At 38.1% G+C, this 22,503-nt stretch overlaps 1 protein-coding gene across 2 annotated transcripts; it reads right to left on the reverse strand.

Moving 5' to 3' along the window:
- Nucleotides 1-2,699: 2,699 nt before the first annotated feature.
- LOC137176059 (NXPE family member 3-like) lies at nt 2,700-16,880 on the reverse strand. Of its 2 annotated transcripts, none has more exons than XM_067582109.1 (6): nt 16,730-16,880; nt 15,505-15,930; nt 9,222-9,517; nt 4,796-4,866; nt 3,816-4,022; nt 2,700-3,721 (listed from the first exon to the last, which is right to left on the reverse strand). In XM_067582109.1, exons 1-6 carry the CDS (start codon nt 16,850-16,852, stop codon nt 3,165-3,167), a joined length of 1,680 nt encoding a protein of 559 aa, XP_067438210.1. In that variant the 5' UTR covers nt 16,853-16,880; the 3' UTR covers nt 2,700-3,164. The 2 variants fall into 2 exon arrangements, with proteins under 2 accessions (XP_067438210.1, XP_067438209.1); XM_067582108.1 differs by having other exon boundaries at nt 2,702-3,721; nt 15,505-15,936.
- Between the last annotated feature and the right edge of the window lie 5,623 nt (nt 16,881-22,503).

The following is a 22,503-nucleotide window of genomic DNA, read 5'->3' on the forward strand; positions in this document are numbered from 1 at the left end:
AAAGGTGAACAATTTGAACTTTTTATCAGTATCTCTGAGTCATGCACTTGAGTCCTGTGTTTTTGAGCCATTACTTTATCTGTTTGATATTGTTTCAGTATTTTTCAACTTCGGTTGCTGCTCCCGTGTTTTGTCCCTATCAGATTAAAACTAAATATAGGCCTTTTATGGCCAAAAAGATTCCACCACTTGATCATACATAAAGGAAATTAAAGTGTGGTAAATGATGAATTAATGGACTATGCTTTATTATGTTAACTTATTGACACTTATCCCCACTTCAACTCAGGGTATTTCACTACTGTTGTGTTTATAAAGATAAATGAGCACAGACCACATACACATGCATTCATATTTCTACCTGCACTGTACCTATTGCCATCACAAATCAATATAAAAACAAAACAAACAAAACAAGTGTAGACAGTAAGCAGTAAAACAGTTCGAGACTAATGCAAATGCTATAATAATAATAAAAATAATAATACTAGTGAAATAAAAAAATGATTTATTTATTTATTAGATTAAAAAACAAAACAAATAAATCAATACAATATTAATTATAAAAGAGAAGAAAATACAATTTTACAAAATGAATACATGTCTTACCTCAGCAGAGATTCATTTAGGGGAACACAGCAAACTCCGGAAAAAACCCAGCTTGATCCTGAAGTATAGCCCACTGGTTTGCAGCAAAGTCTGTTCTCTTTGCTTAACATCCAGGTAATTTATGAGTAGTACGCAAATAAAACACTGTAGCATGTATCCCTCCCACAGTATCTCATGTTGTTGATACCTTTTATTCTAAACCACTCCCATATGCCATGTCCCATAAAAACTGCCCCAGTATGCATGGTGCTTGTTGTCACAGCTGGTGCAAGAGGGGCAACAGAGATACAGGGGAAGGACCCAAATGCAGACATCTGAAGCAGCGCTTGATGCAATTCAATGATTTAATACACAAAATGGAGGTACAAAGGCTTACTGGATGGTGAGGTGGGCAAGGGTCAAAACCAGAGAAAGCAGTCCAAACAGGCAAAGTCATCTGACAAGGAGCAGGCAATAATAAAAAGGGAAGTAAACAGACAAAGTCCAAAACAGGCAGGCAACAGGACTCAGGAACAACAGATGACCAAAACACCGATACAGAGGCTATGGAAAAATGGAAGTGGACTGGTATAAGTAGTGAGTGGCTGATGAGGGAATGAGTTGCAGGTGAGGAGTGGGCAGACAGGCCAGGTAACTGCAGGACTGATAAGAAGTGGGAACAGGTGTGTAGATGGGGAAAGGAGGGAAAGTCTGAGGGCATCTGGTGGACAGCTTGAGGACGGCAGGTCTGGGGAGTTGGAGGAAAGTACACTGGGAGAAGTGAGCAGGGGCTGGAGACAGAGTCAGAGAGCAATGCAGAGGCCTGGGGATAAGAGAACATGGCTGCATAGAGGGTCTGAGGAGCAGATTGTGACACTTGTCTCTTACCAGCAAAGCTGTAAAAATAAAAACAAAATAAAAACAAAACAAACAAACAAAAAAAAGAGATAGTAGATAGTAGCTTCATAAGTTCTCACAATCACAATTATGTTCTCCTCACTATTCATTCTTCTGCTACCTCTCCTTCTTATTTTGGGGATTTAACAGCTGACTTCATTACACTTCCAACTGCTGAAGGTGCAGGAACCCTCCTGGAATTGTTCAAGGGTTTTTTATTTTTTGTTTTTTTAATTTCCAATATGCAACAAATAATTAGTAAGAATACAAAACAAGTATAACCAGTAAAATGAACGGTAAACATATACAGCAAATTCTCAATATCAACATAGATAAATATTACATCTAGAAAGGAGAAAGAAAAAGTATACATGTATAACTTGAATATTTATCTAAGATAAATATTTAAGTTGTATAATATAATATTTATAATGTATGTATAATATTTAAGTTATACATGATTAATACTAAGATAATTTACCTCAGTATTAATCAAATATAACTTAAATAATTGCCTTAATGTTTATCCTATTTAAACATACATAATCATCGTGCAGGTGCCCACCCAGCATGTCCCAACACTCACAGAGAAAAAAAGGAATAACAACAACAACATCATCATCAACAACGAGCATCACAGTCCTGAGAGAAACAAGGCCCCTTCCTCATCCCTGTACCTCTCAAAAAATATTTTTTGTACATCTTCTTGAACTGATATACATATGTACCTTGCTTGAAATCTACATCTAAACCATTTCACAGATTCACCCTACAAATCGAAATACACATACTCTTCAGAGTGGTACGTAGGTTCAACGTTCATTTTAATTGTCAGATATGTCAATATATCAAATTAGAATATAATAAAAGAACATACACTCACCTGCCACTTTATTAGGAACGACTGTGCAATCTAATGCAATCCAATACAACAACTCTACCATAAATTCTATATTTATGAAGCTTATAGATTTGCAGATTAAGTCAACATTATCAGAAAGGGCTGGTGGTGATGGTGGTGTAATGGGGTGCATTATATTGAATGGTGTTCCTAATATTTTGTCCACTCCATTAACATGAGGGGGGGGGATATCTCATCCCTCGACCTTCATCCCCTCAATGCTCCATCCCATATGCCTCGACCCTCACCCCTTCTTCCCTTCTTCCCTCCATCCCTTCATCCCTCCATCCCTCCATCCCTAATCCCTTCCTCTGGTCCCCCAACCCACCCATCATTCAACATCTCAGCTCTCTTTCATTATTCTCAATTAAACTATTTCAAATCCATATTCTTGTTTGCATGGTCCCGGTTAGTGAACAAGGCATTTAAATGTTGCAACAAAGATACAGTAACAATTGAATACTTTGTGCAGTTAACATTTATTCTTGCAAGGTCTTTTTTTAAAGTCCTGCTTCACTCAAAAATGTGTTTTGCTTTTAGTCACTTCAGTTGGATGTTTGAGCTTCACTGTGCAGAATGATGTATGTGGAGAGTTTGACACTAGAAGGCTGTTCTCTCATTCATCTGCTGAAGGGGGAAAGATTCTCTGTGTTCAACTTAAAACTGATTTTAAGGCATGAAATATTAGGTCCATTTCAGCATCTGGCGAAAACATAGAAACATGTAAACTCAACACGAGTGGTTGGATTCCCACTCCTTTCCCCCAACAAATATGACTCTAGCTGCCCTTTTGAGGGCATATGTAGGACAAGACAACATTGATCATATTCTTAATAATGGGAGGTTGTGGATGGAGGTCGTGTGGCAGGTGGTGGGCCAAGACCATCTCCCAAGCATCAACCAGATGAACATTTAGTCCTTTGAACATGGCCCTGAGCACCTTGTCACGCTGTAGCGAGTACCAGTCACTGTTGGTGAGTGACACAAAAAGCGTTGAAACTCTGGGGTTTGCTGTCCGGATGATAACTAGCGTACCTGGAGCCCTGTCCAGCAGCTGCACCACTGCCCTGCGAATGCTCTGCAGCCGTCGGATGTAGAGCTCAATGGGGAAAGAGCCAAAGTGTGCCCAGATGCCAAAAACAACAACAGTGTTGGTGCCTCCAACTAAGCGGTCTAGTTCATTGGCAATGTAGTGCAGCTCGATGGCTGGGACATGGTTAGGAGAACGGACAGGGGGACCGTGGAATCGGTACTTAATCAAAATGTTGTTTGCATAGTCTAAGGCCATGAAAGGTCCAAGGTTCCTCAGGCTGTGCAGATTGAACTCCTTTAGATCTAAAAGTATTACAGAAGGACAAAATTGGGACACATTAATCTGCAGTGTGAACAAAATCAAACCTTTGCCAGAGATTTTCTGTAGATGAACTACCTGGTAGTACTGCGTTGAGGTGCTCAAACCACTGCCTGATGGTGGAGTCTCCACGAAGGTGAACAAACTTCCCTTTTAGACACTGGTTGATGGCAGAAGGAGTATTGAACTGGCGGACTGTCATGCCACCTAGTGCTTGCCACACACCCTGGAAGTAATAACCAGCGGGTCCAAACTGCACAATGTTGCTCTTTACCTCTTGTTGATCTGAGGAGGAGTTAAAGGATATGGCTAAGTAGACATATGAATGTAGAAAACTTTCTTCAAAACTGCAAGAAACAAGAAACAAACACAGGCCCAGACTGGCCATCAGGAGCACAAATGTCAAAACACAAAATTATTAAGGTTAATCCTGCCAAAAACACGGGACAGCTACATTCATTCAGATCTGCCAGCATGCAGTCCCCCCTCGCTTTCATTGATTGATTCATTGATACTGACTGATGTCTGTGTTCTTCATTCTTTCTAAAATTCACCCAGTATTTTGATGGGAGGAATATTATTTATTTCATTCAAGTGGTTATTCAAGTATATATTACATGTTACACTGCTGTGACTGGAAGATGAAATGAGAGCACCTTCATGATATGCTTTTTGAGATTTGACTGTGCAGAAACTTAATTGTGTGTGCTTATTTAAAAAGTAGCCTACATATGTGGAAGATAGATAATAATCATGCAGATTTATTTCTAATGGGGCACTGGTACATGCAAATAGTATAAATGGTATACAGTCATTTAAAAACCTCTTATGGCTTATCTTTATTCCCCAATGACTAGATATCACTCTTTTCAAACTGGCAGCTCTACAGGAGAATGCTATCTACAATAAAGTGGTAGGTTGGTTTGTTTTCTTTTTTTGCTGTTTTACACATGTTCATTTCTCTGACTGTTTTATTTCTAATAATCTGTAGAATATTCGATTTTGAATTACTATTCATACAGGTTATGGTGACAGTAGTAGTAAAAATTGTGCATTACCTTTCTTTTTTGGCAACACGGTGACACTGTCAGATCCTGAAGCTCGAATGGAGATTTTCATGTTGACACCACTGAAGAAAAACATGCATAATAAAATGTTTTACACACATTACAAGACTAACAACATAAGAAAGGAAGACACAAGAAAGGAGGACAAAAAGTTCAATCAAGCACTAATATGGGAAACAACTGCTTGGAAGTAAATATTCAACATTACATATAACTGGATTTCCTATCTCACACAGGCTCCTTCCTCCTCCGGACTCTATGGGTAATACTCTCCTCCAATCACATGCATGTATTCACCCACTGAAATTTGCATAGACGTGGTTGGCCAGTCAGGATATGCCTACCTGAATACATGTGGAACCAACAGTATGTAAGGCAGCGAGACCACTATCTGCCATCCTTTTCTCTTCATTCACAGCGAGGTTTGCCTATTTATCTGCTTTCTCCTAGGATGGAGTTGCCGCTTCAAAAAACTTGTCACTCACTGTGTCCCAGCCCCATAGCCAGCACAGCCTCATGAATTCTGCTTCAAGTACCTCAGATGAGACCGCACGGAGAGAGGTGTTCAGCAGCCACCATCCTGCATGGACTGCTGAGAGCTCCCCAAGATTAGAGACCAGCAGCGGTAGGATCACTTCCTCATGAATGATTGATGATGCTGAGAAACCCACTCCAGCTGATGACACACTGTCGCCACTTCCGGTCATCCTCGCTGAGATGACAGCATCATGGACATCTCATTGGTGCCCAGTACGTCAGCGTTCCATGGAACTCCGCCGCTGACATCTGTCTGTTGGGACTTCCCACAGGTGATGACTGTCATGGCAGGTCAAGTTGGGCTGATGCTGCCTCCACCTCTACCTCGCCCCCACACCACTTCCACCCACTTTCTGGCAAGCCATCTCCATGAGGGTTTTTACGGTCTTGTCCAGCCCATGGGGTTTTTGCCTTGCCTCTCCTCTCAGATATCTGGCAGTGTGTGGACCCCCCACCCCACCTGCGCAGGAATATTCATTTCGCCTTCCAAGGGATAGCCTACGAGTACAACAGACTGCCGTTTGACTATTCCCTGGCTCCCCACACCTTCAGCAAACTCTGCATGCAGTGTGGCAGTGCGGCAATGTGGCAGTGTCAGTGGCCTTGTTTAGTGGAAGAGTGTTGAGGACATATGCGCGTCATGGTCTACGCCCCTTACCTTTCATATGGTTCTATCTCTTTTCACAGTCTGTGCTTGCTGGAATGACTCAGGACTGGTGAAAAGGTTGAATATGTGCCAGTTGTGTTTCATCTGACCCCCATCTGGGCATTATACACCTGCAGTTTTCCACGCTCCTTGATGACCTGGGGAATGAGGTGTGCAGAGGGTCTGTTGCTTGTTAGTGGACACCTACGAGGTTAGGCCATGGCTTTACCCAGTTCAGTTGCATACTACCTGGGTTGGCTGGGGCCCCCTACTTCTCCGCTGAGATGGCCTAGGTTATAAGAAGTAGGAGGGCTGCTGCAACTAACCTTTAGCCAGTCAGGATCAGTGAGACTGGGTCTAATGTTATGTTGAGGCAGGGTGTTCATTCATCAGGCTCCACCCACTGTAGCCATGGAGTCCAGTGGAGGGTGGAGCCTGTGTGAAATAGAATGAAGGTTATGATATTGTACCCCTAGTTCTATTAGCACAGGCAGAGCCCTCCACCAAGGGGCAAAGCCACTTTTACACTGCTCACTGAAGAGGTTGTCTTGCTACCTTATATACTGTGGGCTCCACACGTATTCAGGTAGGCACATCCTGATTGGCTGGCTACATTTATGCAAATTTCAGTGGGCAAATATGTGAGTGTGATTAGAGTATCACCCACATAGGCCAGTGGAAGGCTCTGCCTGTGCTAATAGAAATAGTTTTACAATATTATGACCTTCATTATGCATTTCTCTATAAAAAGCAAGGAATCTCTGTCTGTAAAATGTAAATGTAAATGGACTGTACTTGTATAGTGCCTTTCTAGTCTTCACACCACTCAAAGCACTTTCACCCATTCACACATATTCATATGCATGGATACTTGCTACCATGCAAGGTCCCAACCTGCCCATTGGAGGGAATCTAATCATTCACACACATTCACAAACTGATTGCCACCGGGAGCAATTTGGGGTTCAGTATCTTGCCCAAGGACATTTCGACATGTGGACTGGAGGAGCTGGGAATCGAACCACCAGTTCTCTGATTAGTGGTCAACCCGCTCTACCTCCTGACCCACAGCCACTCCATGTATGCATGTTTGTCCTTTGCATATCTCGAGAACTGTTCATCCGATCTACTTCACACTTGGTGGGTGTATTGCTGGGTATACGAGGGAGAGCGCTGTCGAAATGTGGTGCAATTTGGACACGCAACACATTTAATATTAATAAACTTTGAATAAACAAGTGAACAGCGAGCTGCTCAGCTCTGTGTCTGGGTGCAGTGGGGTAGGGCTTCTGGGATCGGACTTGCTGAGTGGGTCCCGCTCAGTTAAACTGCTCGAGAGAGAAGAACGAGCATACACAGGAGAAAAAACAGAGATGGTGGCAGTAAAACTAGCCAATAGGTGTGCCAACACGTTTGATGGGCAGCAGGATGAACCAATCGAAGGCCGTAAACTGCTTCTACAGTTCAACCTCAGTTTAGTCTCAATGGTGAAGTTTCTTTCTGGATTTAAACCATTTAATTCATTAAATCCATATCATTTTAATTGATACATTGTCAGTTTATACATATATATGTGGTTCTCGAGAAATAATAAGCAGTCAGCATGTTCCTAACAGGCATGTTTTGAGCGGGTACTGCACTAGTCTATCTACTAAAGGAAGGAATCTCTGTCTGTATGTCTGCATGTATATCCTTTGTGTATCTCTTGAATAATCAACTCCACACTTGGCGGGTGCGTTGCTGTGGAACAAAGGGAGTGCAGTGTCAAAATTTAATGTAATTTGGACACGCTTTCATTTCGGTGCAACTCCCCAAATAGGCGTTATTTGGATAAACTACATGGTTACTTTCTCACCTGAAAAAATATTCAAACGTAATAAAGTGACATATTAACAGTCCTACAGCGGAAATTTCAACAACATTCAGCCTGGCAGTGTGGCAGGCTGAATTACTGCCAAGGTTCAAGGCAGCGCTGCTTTTTCTTCCGCTCATGTTGATCTGAGGGTAGACTGGATGCTACAGTAAGTCACTATTGCCCCTGTGGTACAAAGTGGTATTACAAGACAGGACAGGCCAGACGGGGCCAGGGCTAGCTGATTAGCATGATAACTTCTGTAGATATCTCTGCAACACAATACATATGGGTCTTTGACATGATGTCAAAACTGTTATTTCTTCACATTCTGTTGATAATTTTAGTTAATTTGGGAATGTTTTAAACAAAAATTCTGGCCAGTTCTTACACATTACACCTTTAACTACTGAATCTTGCATGGACATGAATATATGGATTCATATGTATATTCATATTCTTATATGTACATTTATATCTATTGATAGATAGTGATTGATAGACTGAGACTGTTAATTGATAGACTGTACCGATTAACATCTTTACATTTACTGATAGACTGTACATACGTCCACTCATTCACTTATTTGAAGACCCAGTGCAGATATTTAGGGCCATCAGCTCAGTATTTTATTTTATCTTTATTTTTATTTATATTGTTATTATCTTGGTTTGAGTCTGGACTTTTACTCTTACCTCTACTTCTCCTGTGTTTCATTCTCATTGCTGTTGCCTGCTATGACACCTGAATTTCCCCCCAAGGATTAATCAAGGTTTATCTTATCTTATCTTAAAAAAATCACATGACATCAAGGTTGGGATGATGAAGGGAGCTGCTGCAGCAGATCAGCCGAAACCAGCACAAATTCAGTGCTCTGCCTGAGCATTATGCTTCATTTTGTTTTTTTATATTTTTATACATATATTTGGACTGTGCAAAAGACACGTCACAATACAATACAGTGCAATACAGTACATTATTATATAATATATATATATATATATATATATATATATATATATATATATATATATAAATATAATCCAATTTGGCATTCTATCATAGGCAGAGTTGGGAAGTTATCTCAGCCCAGCATCTCTGGTAAAGTTTCCTCTAGGACCCCCTAATGTTAAGTAACATTGGGTAAGTAACGTCAACAAATTTGAAATGGGAATACAGAATGGTGAAAAACGCCTCAGGCTCCTCCCACTTAGTAAATCTATTTCATTTTGTATTATCTTAGACTATAAACATCTCTAAATTCAATCTTTGCTGTCTGAAATTACACAATTTTCCACTAAGGAGATACATAGGTAAAACTTTAGATACATATTTATTAGAAGTCAAACAAAATGCCAGTCCTGTCTTTCTGCTCACTCACCTTTGAAAAAGCTTCTCCTCCTTAGCCTTGAGCTTATGCTTGAACTCTCCCACGGAGTTGCTGATCCTGGTATCACAGCCCAGGTTCTTTGGCTTGTAGCAGAACCATGGCTCGCCTGTGTGGGGGTCAGTGTAGTTGCACAGTGGCTGCTGGGTTTGATGCAGGCAGACATTACAGGTGGTAGTTTCAGAGACTGAGCCTGAGCGGAAGACACTCTGGAAATAAATCCTATCGGGCTGTTCTCTGGTCAGCCTGTGTAGCAAAGTGACAGCCTCACTGGGGTGAACCAGTGTCACCTGATAGGACAGAGAATCAGAGTTCAGAGTTCAACCCCATTATTTGGCCTCTGTTATAGCAGTAACATCTCCAGATGCCCATGTCTGGAGAACGGATCATTCACTAAACCCCTCCCCCGAGAAGCAATTGACCAATCATAGTTTAGCAACAGTAACTACACAGATCTGTCAGTCTTTGGATTTCTCAACATGTTGAAGTGATGTTCATGGGGTTGTGGTAAGAGCAATACTTATGCATTTTATAGAGTTTTGAGGGGGGTCTATTTTTTTAGTTAGTTAATTAATACAATTATAAGCATTAAGTAACTGTTATCAGTGTCTCCTCTTGTGAACATTTATTAAGGGTTTACATGTTAATTAAGGTACTGATATTAGTAAATGTTGGATAAAGATGTTAAGATGTAGGTCATGAAGTTCACAGCCAAGCCATTTCATTAAGAGAAAAAGCAAGAAACACTTCATAAATGCAAAAGACGGCTGAATAAGCATTACTTAACCATAATTAATCATTTATTAATGCTCTTTGTAATGCTTATCGTAAAGTTGAAAACATGTATCCCTTAACTAACACTTCATAAATGCATCAGAGTGTTGAATAAATGTTACTTAACCACAATTAACCATTTATTAATGCTTTGGGACCCTTGTAAATTTGAAACAATCACACAGCTATTAACCTTTAGTGAAACATTTCCAACTGGAAATCAGTTCATCATGACAACCATCTGTTATCAACATGATTCATTCCAAATTTAAAAAGATGAAGACTTTATGCTACATGTTAAAGGGAAATGCAGTTATTTTATTTAGAACATTTAACAATTTTAATTTTAATTATAAGAGCTAATGATAATTTAATAACATGCCACTAACATCATTAGTGACCTTGACATTTTGGCAGTGATCCAAATATCATTTTGAAACAGAGGTTTAGAAACAATGGTGACTCACACCTCCCTAACAGTAAAAATAAAAAGAGGGCCTGTGGCCTTTGATAATCAAGTTATAGGCAAATGATTCAAATATCACCAGTGCTCATCGGCAAGTAGTCAAATATCATGAGCGCTGACCTTTCCATAAGTCTTAATGATTAACCATCCTGTACACTGTCCCTGTGATGACATTGAAAATTATTCTTCCACAACCATATATTTTACCTTATATGTTCTGCAATGTTACTAAGACATCACTGTGGTCCTTTGTCTGACATTATTTTTTGATGTCGCACGTCAGTTAATGTCATATATCATCCTCTGAACTTTGATTCATTTGTCTGTCTCATGAAAGCGGCTTCAGTCTGCCTGCTAGCTTCAGCTGTGTTAACAGTAACAGCCGTCTCCGTGTCTGATACAAGGCTACAGTGTTCAAACAGAAACAAAATGAGCGCTTCTACAAGCTACAACAGAAACTGGTCTGAGCAAACAGCTGTAAAGCGATGGAAAGTTTGCGGAAATGCAACATCTGAATTTGAGAGGTTGCTAAATGGCATTTACGTGCGTTTATCATGCTCTCACTATCCTGCCAGTATAAGTTACATTTGTTTTTATTTGGTTCTTTCAGGAGGGGTGGGAGGTCAGCCAATATTAGGGGAAACCCCAACATAACGTGAAGACACATTTAATTTTTTTTTTTTTTTTTTTTTCCTTATGACTTTTAACTTTTCTAGTGGAGCAAGTAAATTTCTCATCCACTTGCCCTACAAAACAATCCACTTGTCCCGGACAAGCAGACAAGCCTCGACGTTGAGCCCTGATGGCAGCAGATGAACCAGATGCTCTGGTTGGGCTGAAATCTAACATCCTGTGGCCAACATGTACTTTCTTTTCCTACTTCCTGTCTACAAAGGAAGTTGTCCAAAACAGCTGTACAATTAGCCAAATAACACTACAGAATAGAAATGCCTGGAGGGCAGAATACTAACTAAAAGATGACATTTTATTGAATAACTATGCTGAAACAGGAGAACTGTCAAAGAAGGTAACATTTCATGACATGTACAATTTCATTAACAAATACATTGTGCTAAAAAAAAAAACTAAGGACATTTTATTTTATTTCATTTCATTCTTGGTTACAAGATCAATTTTCATTTTTTTCATGTTCATTTTCATGTTTTTCATTTTTTTTTCAATTTTGCGTAAACTGAAATGCACTGTAATAAACCTGCCAACGTTAACCACTTTATTTTTTCATATTTACTCCTCAGAGCCCAGATAAACAAAGTAGCATCATACCCTAAATGGAATACAAGTGCTTCAGTAGGGACTTGTTTCTTTGAACTGAGCTCCTATTGAATGTTTAACCCTTATAGTTATATTTATATGGTAACAACAAGCTGAGCTTGTGTTGGTACATTTTGTTACATGGTACTGTCTTGTTTATTTTATGATCCTTACATCACAAGCACACTTTTAGTACAATGTACCTACCATATTATGACCTGGCACAACACAAGGAAGACACACCATGATACAAAGGTAACAAAAGATACATTTACTAAACAAATCAAGTGTGCTAGCTGTTTCTTTGTTTTTTTACATTTTCTAACTTTCAGCCTAGCACCTGCCCTCTTGGGTTTGGATGTGCATGCATACTCCTATCTTCTGAAGAAATCAAGCCACATTAAATCAAATTAAAGAAATTAAAGAAAAACTAAATATTTAAAGTATGGAGTGGGGACATCAGTGAAGTCAGTAATGTGATGTGCATGTGTGGAAGGTGTGTGCAGTGTGGTGTGGTGGACTAACCAACCCCACTTGGGACAAAATCTTAAGGAGTAGCTGGAGGACCTGAGACATAGCAGTCAGTGACAAATCCCTCTACCAGAGCTAAATGAAGCAGTGTATATTATATATATATATATGTATATATAGCGGAAATATTTTAAAAATTATTTGTTTTCGAGTGGAAAAAAATCTATCAGCAGGTCTTTAAGAGGGAAGTCACATCCACCTGCTAGATGACGCACATTTCTTTATTTGGACATCACTCCCGGAGTTGCTACTGACACAAGCGAAGTGCTTTCAAGTGACTCTCCATAACCTGTTGCTCCCTTTCTCCTTTCCACAAACTTAGGTTGTAAAAAATAGGCAATACATGAAAAGTGCAAAGCAATAATCACCTTTGAAGTTCTTCCCTACATGTTACATGCTGTGCTGTCTCTGTGTTATGGGTGTATAAATAAGTAGAGGTCTGGCTGCACATTTGCAATGCACTTGGTTTTAGCTCAGTAGTCAGCGCAGTAATGTATGATCTGGAAGACTCAAGTTCGAGACCTGGTGTGGGGACTTCCTTTTTAAGATTGTTTATTCATAAACACTTATTTTAACACTTTAATATCCTAAAATTAAAAGCATAATAAAAATAAAAAACTGTGTTTTTACACCTATTTCCACTTTTATTAGAATAAAAAATATAAATATAAATAATTTTGCTGCCTCAACAAATATAAATACAAATACAAATACTGGGCTCTCTGCACATCCCTACTGTATAGCAAACATTACAGTAATTATGTTGTATTTTGTCCTTTCAGTTACACCCTGTTTTCACATCTTCATGCACCTTGAGTCTGCAATAAATATTTGGCGCTGAAGGCTTCATCCTGACTCTCATGTCATTTGTGAATTGGGTTTGGCTAGCTGTCTACATGTGGTGGCTACACCTTAAGGAGGACAGATAGTTAGTAACACTATAGAACATATGGTACAAGTTTTTCAGTTTACTTACTCTGTGATTATAATGTCTTACTAATAATGTAACATTGCAGAACATATATGGTAAAATATATGGTTCCCCTTTTCAGAGATCCCCTTCACTCAAAAACATGTTTTTCATTGCAACTCCTCTTAAAGGCTCTTCGATTTTAATTCAAAATTTAGTTTTCAAAATAACATGCAATTGGCAAGTCTGTGAGAAAAACTTTTTTGTGGTTATTGTCATAGAACAGTGAAATTGTTAAATCACTTTTTCGTTATTCTTTTCAAAGAATGGTAAAATTGTCAAATTTTCCAAAGAAAATAATTGCATTTCCTTTAACATGTAGCATAAAGTCTTCGTCTATTTAAATTTGGAATGAATCATGTTGATAACAGCTGGTTGTCATGATGAATTGATTTCCAGTTAGTAAGTAGACAATCATTACCCTTAAATAAACAGCCATAAAACCTCTTGACTCCTTATACAAACAAACTCTGAAAACTCTTGACAGTGTATTTCCATCACTGTAGGGTACTGGAGAAATACAATTTACTGAACTTTGAGAATTTTAGATTATTCTTAAATTTGTGCCTAGATCCTCCAGAATATCCTCTATACAAGATTATATCATATTATTTTGTCGCATTGCATTTGGGCAATCAGCTTTCTCTGTGAAAGCCACAACTCAGTGGAATGTCCTGACTGATGATATGAAGAACTGCAGTTCAATCAATACATTCAAGGCCAAATTAAAAAATCTACTAAAGTCCAATCAGCTGTGTGACCACTGAGTCTAAACTCCATCTATGGTCTTCTCATTCGCACAGGTAGTCTTTTTGACGAGTCAAGTCAATTTAACAAGTTTACATTATTAATTTCTAATTGACATTGTGGGGCTATGTGATGTGCTGTTTTGTGTAGCTTTGTATTTTGTATTTTGTATAATGTGTTCTGTATGTTTTTTGCTTTGCACTGTTTGTTGTTGTGCTGTTGTATGTTTTGATTGTGGGGGACTGCGGATGCAAATTAGCTTTGAGCTAACTCCGGTGCAGTGCATCTTTAATATTTAAAAACTGCACACTGTCCCAATCAATAAATCAAATCAAATAAACATTTATAAAAACAGTTTTCTCTTAATGAAATGACTTAGCGGTGAACTTCATGACATACATGTTAATTAATATCTTTATCAACTATTTACTAATATTAGTTAGTATCCTAATTAACATATAAATTCTTAATAAATGTCAACAAGAGATATTTGTTAATAGTTTCTTGCCTATTGTAAATTAATTGTTAGTTAATGCTTATTACTGCATTAACTAATATTAATAGCATCTTTATAGACTATTAAATAGTGTATAAATTAACACCCTAGTTAACATGAATACCATTAGTAAATGATTACTAGACACATTAGTAAATTGTTGATTAACTGTTTAATGCTTATTACTGCATTAACTGATATTAATTAATGTAGCCTTATTGTAAAGTGTTACCTCAATAAAATACTAGCAGCTCATTTCTCATTTCTCATTTCATTTGGAAAAAAGGTTTTCAGAATCAAATACTGCAATGTAGGTGGTCAGAACTGACCTGATCTCAAATTTTATTTCTGGGCTTTCACTATGAGAACTTTGAACTCATGGCTAAATCCTGAGAAATCCTGATTTTTCGTTGTGATGTTAACAGAATATTGGAACATCCTTGTAAATGTCACCTAAACATTACTCTTATATGATATAAGGTATATATGTTGTGGGAGTGGTCGACCCCTTTTTTCACTCAATGGTATATGCCAATGTCAATAAATATGTGTCCTTTTCTCCTGCTGTGCTGTTGTTGAATGATGACACAAGTTTAGATGCATCTGTTTCTCACTGCTGTATATTAGCTGGTTTATATGCTGCCAATAGTTGCCACTCAGTGGAAGAAACCAATATCTCAATATGTCAGTGGTATATATCACTCTTAGACATACTGAGTTTTAGAAAATCCATTGCCAAATTAAATTATGCTAAAGAGGATAATATTTATTTCCTAGATAGTGCTAGAGGGAGATCAGATATTTGATTGCTGGTTATCTTGATTTTGATGAGAATGATTAACATCATATCAAACAATCCAACCACTGTATGAAATCAAGGACCCATTGTTTTGAAAATTACTAAGGATTCTGAGTGATGAATCTCTAGACAGTACAAATTGACAGGCCTAGCAACAGTAACTAAAAGGGGCGGGCTTAGCTAAAGGTCAATTAGAAAATAGACTAATGAAACAAACATCACCTCAACTTGTGCGCTTCCTTCCCAGAGTAAAGAAAATACAGCAGAGTAGGAGCCATTGAGATGATCCAGCACTTGTCCAGCCACACCTGCACCAAGTGCCCGGTTGTGCAAACGGGCGAGTAAGACATCTCCCCCAGACTTCTTAGGACGCCCCTGGAAGTCATACATTTTGATGATAACTTCCAGCTGATCCCCTACATGCCACTGTCGTCCACCCTTCTCTGGGAGAATAGTGAAGGTGCTGTGGGCAGGATCGGTGGTCTGCTCCAGGGAAAGAGGAACTGGCAAGGATGGAGTTTCAGGCCAAGCAACGGAGTCTAATAGGAGGCGTTCCTCCAGAGCATCTTCAGGGGACCGTGGCTGGAAGCTGCAGAAGCGGTGTTGCAGGTGAGGTTTTGGAGCAGGGAAGGTGGAGATTGCTTTATGCTGAAACTGGCAGGGGTCAAGAGAGTGACAAAGATATATAAAAAAAATTATAATGTAAGACAAATGAACTAAATGAAACAAAAAGACTGTTTTTCCTGCCCCTCATCAGAAAATCACTGAATATTTGTAGGGGTTGATGAAAGAATCTGATCAAAGTCTTAGTGATAACAGCAACATGAAAAAGAGAAAGGGAGGAAAACTACAGTCAGAATATCCTTGCAGTCCATTTCAGTAACAACTGTAGCAATAATTGTCTACATTTATACACGTTGATGAATTTCAGGTGTGTTATTTATCAGAGAGCATTATTTCTCCTTTTTAAAAAAAATCTTTCTTAATAAATTTTCAAACGAGGACAATGTTACAATTTGACTATGATATTAATATTTAACACAAGTTAAGTGTTCATATTAGTTATTCTGGTGGAAACCTAATGTAGTTTTGTGTTTCCTCTTCATATAAATTTCAAAAGTGAATGTACAAATATAAATGTCAATTTGTAACAGTACTCTCTCAATGCATCGGGTTTTCATTGTGGAATCATCTGTTTCCACTAATTTCCATAATAAAATGAAAATATATAAAAATATAAATATTTGAATAAGGAGTTTCTGCTGTCAGTCAAATGCATGATTGTTAGCAAAAGAACCATTTTCCTAAAACATCATTGTTGACAAATATTGATGAACATTACTGTTATCCAAAGCCACATTGCATTTGAGAACAATGTCCTGAAATCTGACTGAATTTCAAACAGGGTCCACCCTTCAAGCAGTCCCACTCAAGACCTAATTCTTACCTCCAGGACGTCCATGTTAAAATACACAAAGATGAAGACAAACACAGCCAGGAAAAGGAAGATGGCAGCAAACTTCGAACAGCAAAAGCTGACCACTGTTTCTCTACAAACTCTGGCCTTCATGATTGACGATCAGTCTTAATATGTGGCTATAAAACAAAGAAACAGTGTTAATTGACACCTTGTTTAGTTGTATTTTTGTAGTGATAACTTGCAAAAACTTAACCTGAGCTGTGAAATGATCTCTATGCAAATAGTGTGGTATGTTTGCCTTTCAATCTTTTTTACTAAACTTAATCCAGTCACCCAGGACATTCCTGATTGATTGACCATCGACCAAGGCCATAACCAAAGTCAGCAGCGTTACTCCCCTTGCAGTTTAACATGAGGATTCATCCCCAAGAGGCCAAGTCATTTACCTGTTGCAACATATTGTAAATACTTACAAAGTAAATACTACTGCAGTCTTTTGCACTCTGACACCATCTCTGTGGGTTAGTTGCTATAAATGGCTATTTATTAAAAACAGGAATTAATACTTCTAAAAAGGGAGGAAGAGGAGAGGACAGACAGGTGTACCACGGCCGGGGAACCAACCACCCACTGGTAGAGTGCTGGGAGTATCCTACCTGTGAAAAGGGATAAAAAAATTTTTTAAAAAAACAATAATTCAAATAAAAACACTACACACGCTATCAAACCATACCACTATCAACAGTGACAGGACTCCCAGTGCACAGACCACACCTGTGAATAACTGCTATGAATCATAGCAAAGCAATACAAAAATAACCACAAGAGCACTGTTAAAAATTAGGTGCAACATAAAGATGAATTTGCGATATTTTAGATCAATATGTCATGTACCAGGTATCTTTTCTACAGCTTCTCATCCCACAATAAAAGTTGTGGGACACACATGCTTGTGTGTCCTCAAAGATCTCCTTCACCTGATGGGAGAAGCCCAGATAGAGACACAAATAGATGGTGCTCAGGCTACGGACATTAACCCTCCAGATACTCACGTTCCAATCATTCTTCTCCAGAACACTATTCTCCTCAGAGGACTCGCCGCCATCAGGATTACACCTGTAGGGAGCCTGACAGGTACCGACAACCTTACAGAGATACTCACTACTCAGACCATGCCTTAAGCCCTTATGAGGAAAAGAGAGGGAGCCAACCCTCCCCCACTAGACCCTACTATGACTCTCACTGCCAAAGCTCGAGTCCCTATGCCAAACTTGTTTCATTCCAAGAGTATGGGGACAAAGGCCAAACACGGAAACCAAAGGACTGGGACCAGCAGTATCCCAATAAGAGTGGCTACAAAGATCATGCTATCTGGGATTGTGGATATCCGTAATGACAATTTTACTTGTCAAAATGTATTTTTGGATATTCAAAATTACATCCTGGATATCTGTAATGTTTTTTTTTCATTTTGGATATCTGAAATTAGAATTATGACTAGTAAGAATTGGATTGTAGATATCTGAAATGGGAGTTTCTCCTAACAAGAATTGTATTGCAGATATCCAGAATGTTCATTCTGGATATCCAAAATGTAATTGTGGATATCTGAAATTGAAAGCCCGATACACATGAATGGCAAAAGTGACGTCATTTGTCCTAGGAAGACGTCGTAGATATCTGAAATGACAGCTGTGGATAGGAAATGTTCAGATTGTGGATATCTGAAATGTTCATTTTGACTAGGAAGAACTGAATTTAAGATATCTGCAATGAATATCCAGTCTAGCTATTAAATGGTAAAATGACCACTTATACTTTTTAAAGATTTTTAGATATCTTAAATGTATTTATGACTAGTACTATCAAAGTTGTAGATATCTTGAAGTACAATTTCTACTAGTAAGAATGTTATTGTGGATATCTTTAATTACCATTCCGACTAGTGAGAATACAATTTTGACTAGGAGAAATGCTATTGGTTGCTAGTGGTTCCATTAAATGTTAAAACAGCTTGCCATAGACGTCTTCTACTTTCTTTCATGGAGATGAAGTATCGATGTCATAACGTCCATTTGTGGCTGTTGGTCATCTTGTTTGTTAGTTAACAGAACATTGTGGCTGCTGGTTAACTGGTCTGATATTATTAGCAACAATGACAAACAAGCTAACTCTCCTGATTGTTTCATTTAAATTATGTTGTTAACTTTCTATTGTAGTTGAGAGGAGTTCACTTTCAGAGCAATGGTATGTCGGGCCGCTGCACATCACTGTAGTCCCGCTAAGGGTCCAGACCGGAGAGCGGAGGCAGCGAAGCCCGAGGCTGCACTAGCAGAGAGGAGCTCTCCAGCTGCTCCCTAGCTGAGGAACAACTCTTCGGGTTTTCCTCACTAATATTTTGTTTAAGTTTATTTAGGTTGCAAATACCTGTACTTAAATGTCAAATTAATTACCAAAGTTACCAACTACCAGCTACCGACTGTATTTTTTGGAAAAACCTCCTTCTCTTGTAACACGTCTTAGCATCAACTTTTTGAAGCTAGCATTAGCTTATAAAATGGAAGACCAAAAACAAACCTTCATCATGGAAGACCCGATGATAGAAATGGAAATGGACAATTCAAGAGAAAGGAGAAACAAGTATGACTCATTCCTATTTCTGCAAATCAAACGAAGGTAGTGAATGTGACTCTTGCCCCAACACACCGGCAAAGAACGGATCAGCTAAGACAAAGAAGGCAAAGATGAATCCTGAGTTATCTCTAGGTGAAGAACAAGATAACATTATTCGTGTCCTGACAACCAAAACTAATGAAATCAACGAAAGCGTAGATGACCTTAAACACATGGTTAACAAAAATAGTATTGAGTATTGAGGGCCTTAAAAATCCATCGATCACTGCTTTCTTGAGGTATCTGATCTAAAACAAGAAAACGCCACACTGAAAAACAAGTGGCCTCAAGAGGAAAGTTCTTGAGACCGAACAAAAAGTTAATGAAACTGACAGATTCAGCAGAAGATGAAACCTGTGACTGGATGGCATCACAGAGAAAACAGACAAGAACATTCATTGAAAAGTGAAAGACATTTGCAGAACTGCACTTCCTGAGGCAGAGAAAAATTATGTTGTTGCTGCCATTGATGTTGTTCACCAACTTGGACATCCCAAGGAGCAGACCAAAGGCCAAAAGGTAACACTGCGCCCGGTAGTGACTGCCTTTCTGGTAGTGATAGCTTCACTTATTTTAAAAATAACTCAATAGATAAAAATGTTAGCTTTTTAATCCAACTGTTTATACTTTTTGGCAAATTCCACATACATAAAATGAAATATACCAACAGAAAACCAAACTTTACTTTATTTCTAATTGAAATTAGCCTCTATAACAACTCTATAGTCAAGATGACAAATAGAAAAGCAGCAAAGACCCAAACAATATTTGAAACATAAAATTATCAACTGTATCACTTTATTAACCTGTGCCCCTTTATTTATTTATTTTCCTATGTATTATTTTGCTTTTAGTGAATGTAAAAAGCTTCTTGCACAATCCCTTTTCCGAATGTTTTTTTAATGTCATAACTGAATTCCCTGGGATTCTGTGTCCTCTTTTTATTCTTTAAATTTGTTTATGTTACTGTTGTTTGAGTTTGATTGTTATCAATAAAGTTGGAAGGAAAAAGAAGGGAGAATTGAAGATGAAATCTGGAAACTATCATTGGACCAATGTGACGTCAATATTGCATTCTGGTTGTTGATTGGTTAGGGAGCATTTTACGTGTCTTGGCCAATCATAGAGTAGCAAGTACATTAAATTGATGTAAGAGATCCCGCTCTGAGGAGAACAGCAGGAACCCATCCTCCTCTGCCCCCCACTGTACCCACTGCTCCCCACCACCACTTCACACAGACTGCCCTTTTTCCTCTTGCCCTGCAGGTGTCGCTGTTGAAGCATTTTCATCAGAATTTCAATAATGCATTTTTCCAAAGAAGAGAGAAAAAATATTTTATAAATGATACTGAGACTTGGTAATGGTTTGTTTCAATCAAATATTCTTTTTTATATTTTGATCTCCCTCCTGCTTCTCAAAAAATAGAAGAGGAGCAACCTCCTCTGCCTCTATGGACCAGCCTCCTCTTGAATATACAGTACAAACATATTTATGCACACACATACATAAATACACAGTATACATATAGTATGTATAGTACTTTATATATGTGTGTGTGTGTATATATAGAGAAAGATAGATATAGATAGGTGTGTGTGCGTGCAAGTGGTAAGTACTGGTTTATATGTCTAATCCAAACATTGAATCAACAGTTGCAGTTACATTCAAATCATAGACTTAACCTGTTATTTCACTGCAGATACACACCCAGGTTGTGTCTGTCACTCAAATGTTTTTTGTTATACAGGTTTATTAACCAGGAAATAATTACTCAGTAGGTGTGGTGTGGGGGAACATCTTTGGCCTGAGGTGGCAGCCCATATGTGGAGTATTATACAGACAAAAATATTTTGTTAATTTATTTTCAGCTTTTGTATCACTAATAAATAACAAATAAAAAATAAATAAATAAATAATAAATTACTACTAAATGACTGCAGTTGTAGGCTAAATTTACACTTAATTTATCTTAACAACAGATAAGATCTGTGAATCAGGATGTGTCAGCTGTATCAAAATCACCAGAATTTTTAGTTGTCTGTGAACATGTTTGTAAAAAAATATTTAGACTTTATTATATAATTGATTCATAAGCTCGGTTGGGTACTCAGCCCCTTGGGAGGCTGTAAATATGTTTGTCTTTTGGATGCATAGTGGATGCTGAATATTTGCCAGGTGTAAACAAATATATTTAACAGTCAAATTCAAAGTCTGAGTTTCAGGTTCCAGGTTTTTTACTTTTATCTGAAAGAGTACAGCCATGATGAGAGAGAGATCTGATAATATATTTGATCTAATGTACTGTATGCTTGAATGTATCATTTAGGATAGAGTTAATTTAAGGAAGTGTTCTGCAGACATACAGCAAAGAGATGATATCATTTCTTTCACATGCAAATATTTTGACGCACATTTCAGGGTTGACATTGAAAAATCCAAATAGAGTGTGAGTGTAAGTACAGAAATGTGCCAGGAACAAACACAAAGAAGTGAGAGTTCCGTTCATTTCAGCTTTACTTTGCACTTTATTAAAATTAGGACACATATCAAAGTTATCACATACTTTAGTTTCCCATTGAGGGAAGGCTTAGTAAAGTAAAGGAAACATACAGTATATGAATATTCAAATACCATCTGGTTCACAAACAAACAAAAGAAAATGTGAGGTTATGTGTTATATTGGCAAACCTAGACGTTGTGTTTACATAATTCTACAAAAATATGCTTCGCCAAAAACAATTTGTGGGAAATGTAATCACTTATAACATAAGGAGGCAGGGTTTCTGCTGCAAGTTAAAGTAATTAAACTTGTTAAAACTCTGAAAATGGTTAGCAGCCACATTTAGTTTTCATGATGTGTATGAATTGAAATTTCAAATGTCAACAAATTTAATCTAAGCATACAAACATTTAATAAGCAACATTTAAGCATATCATGTGTCTTACCTCAGCAGAGATTCATTTTGAAGAAACACAGTAAATTCAGATTAATCCTGGAGTGTATCTTGCTGGTTTGCAGGGAAGTCTGTTTTCTTTGCTTGACATCAGGTAATGATTCTTGTTGTTGCCTCTTTTTGAAAGTTGTCTCACTGATTTTGATTTTCCTCAATTTGCCCTTCTGTCCTTA

Source organism: Thunnus thynnus, chromosome 23, assembly GCF_963924715.1.
Source record: "Thunnus thynnus chromosome 23, fThuThy2.1, whole genome shotgun sequence".
Classification (NCBI taxonomy): Eukaryota; Metazoa; Chordata; class Actinopteri; order Scombriformes; family Scombridae; genus Thunnus; species Thunnus thynnus.

Excerpts from the sequence above, each read along its gene's own strand:
- LOC137176059 (XM_067582108.1), bottom strand. The coding sequence starts at position 16,852 with ATGAAGGCCAGAGTTTGTAGAGAAACAGTGGTCAGCTTTTGCTGTTCG. Across the intron at positions 15,937-16,729 it reads TTAACATGGACGTCCTGGAG|TTTCAGCATAAAGCAATCTC; the intron begins GTAAGAATTAGG and ends GACCCCTGCCAG. Across the intron at positions 4,867-9,221 it reads GAGGAGAAGCTTTTTCAAAG|TGGTGTCAACATGAAAATCT; the intron begins GTGAGTGAGCAG and ends GTTTTTCTTCAG.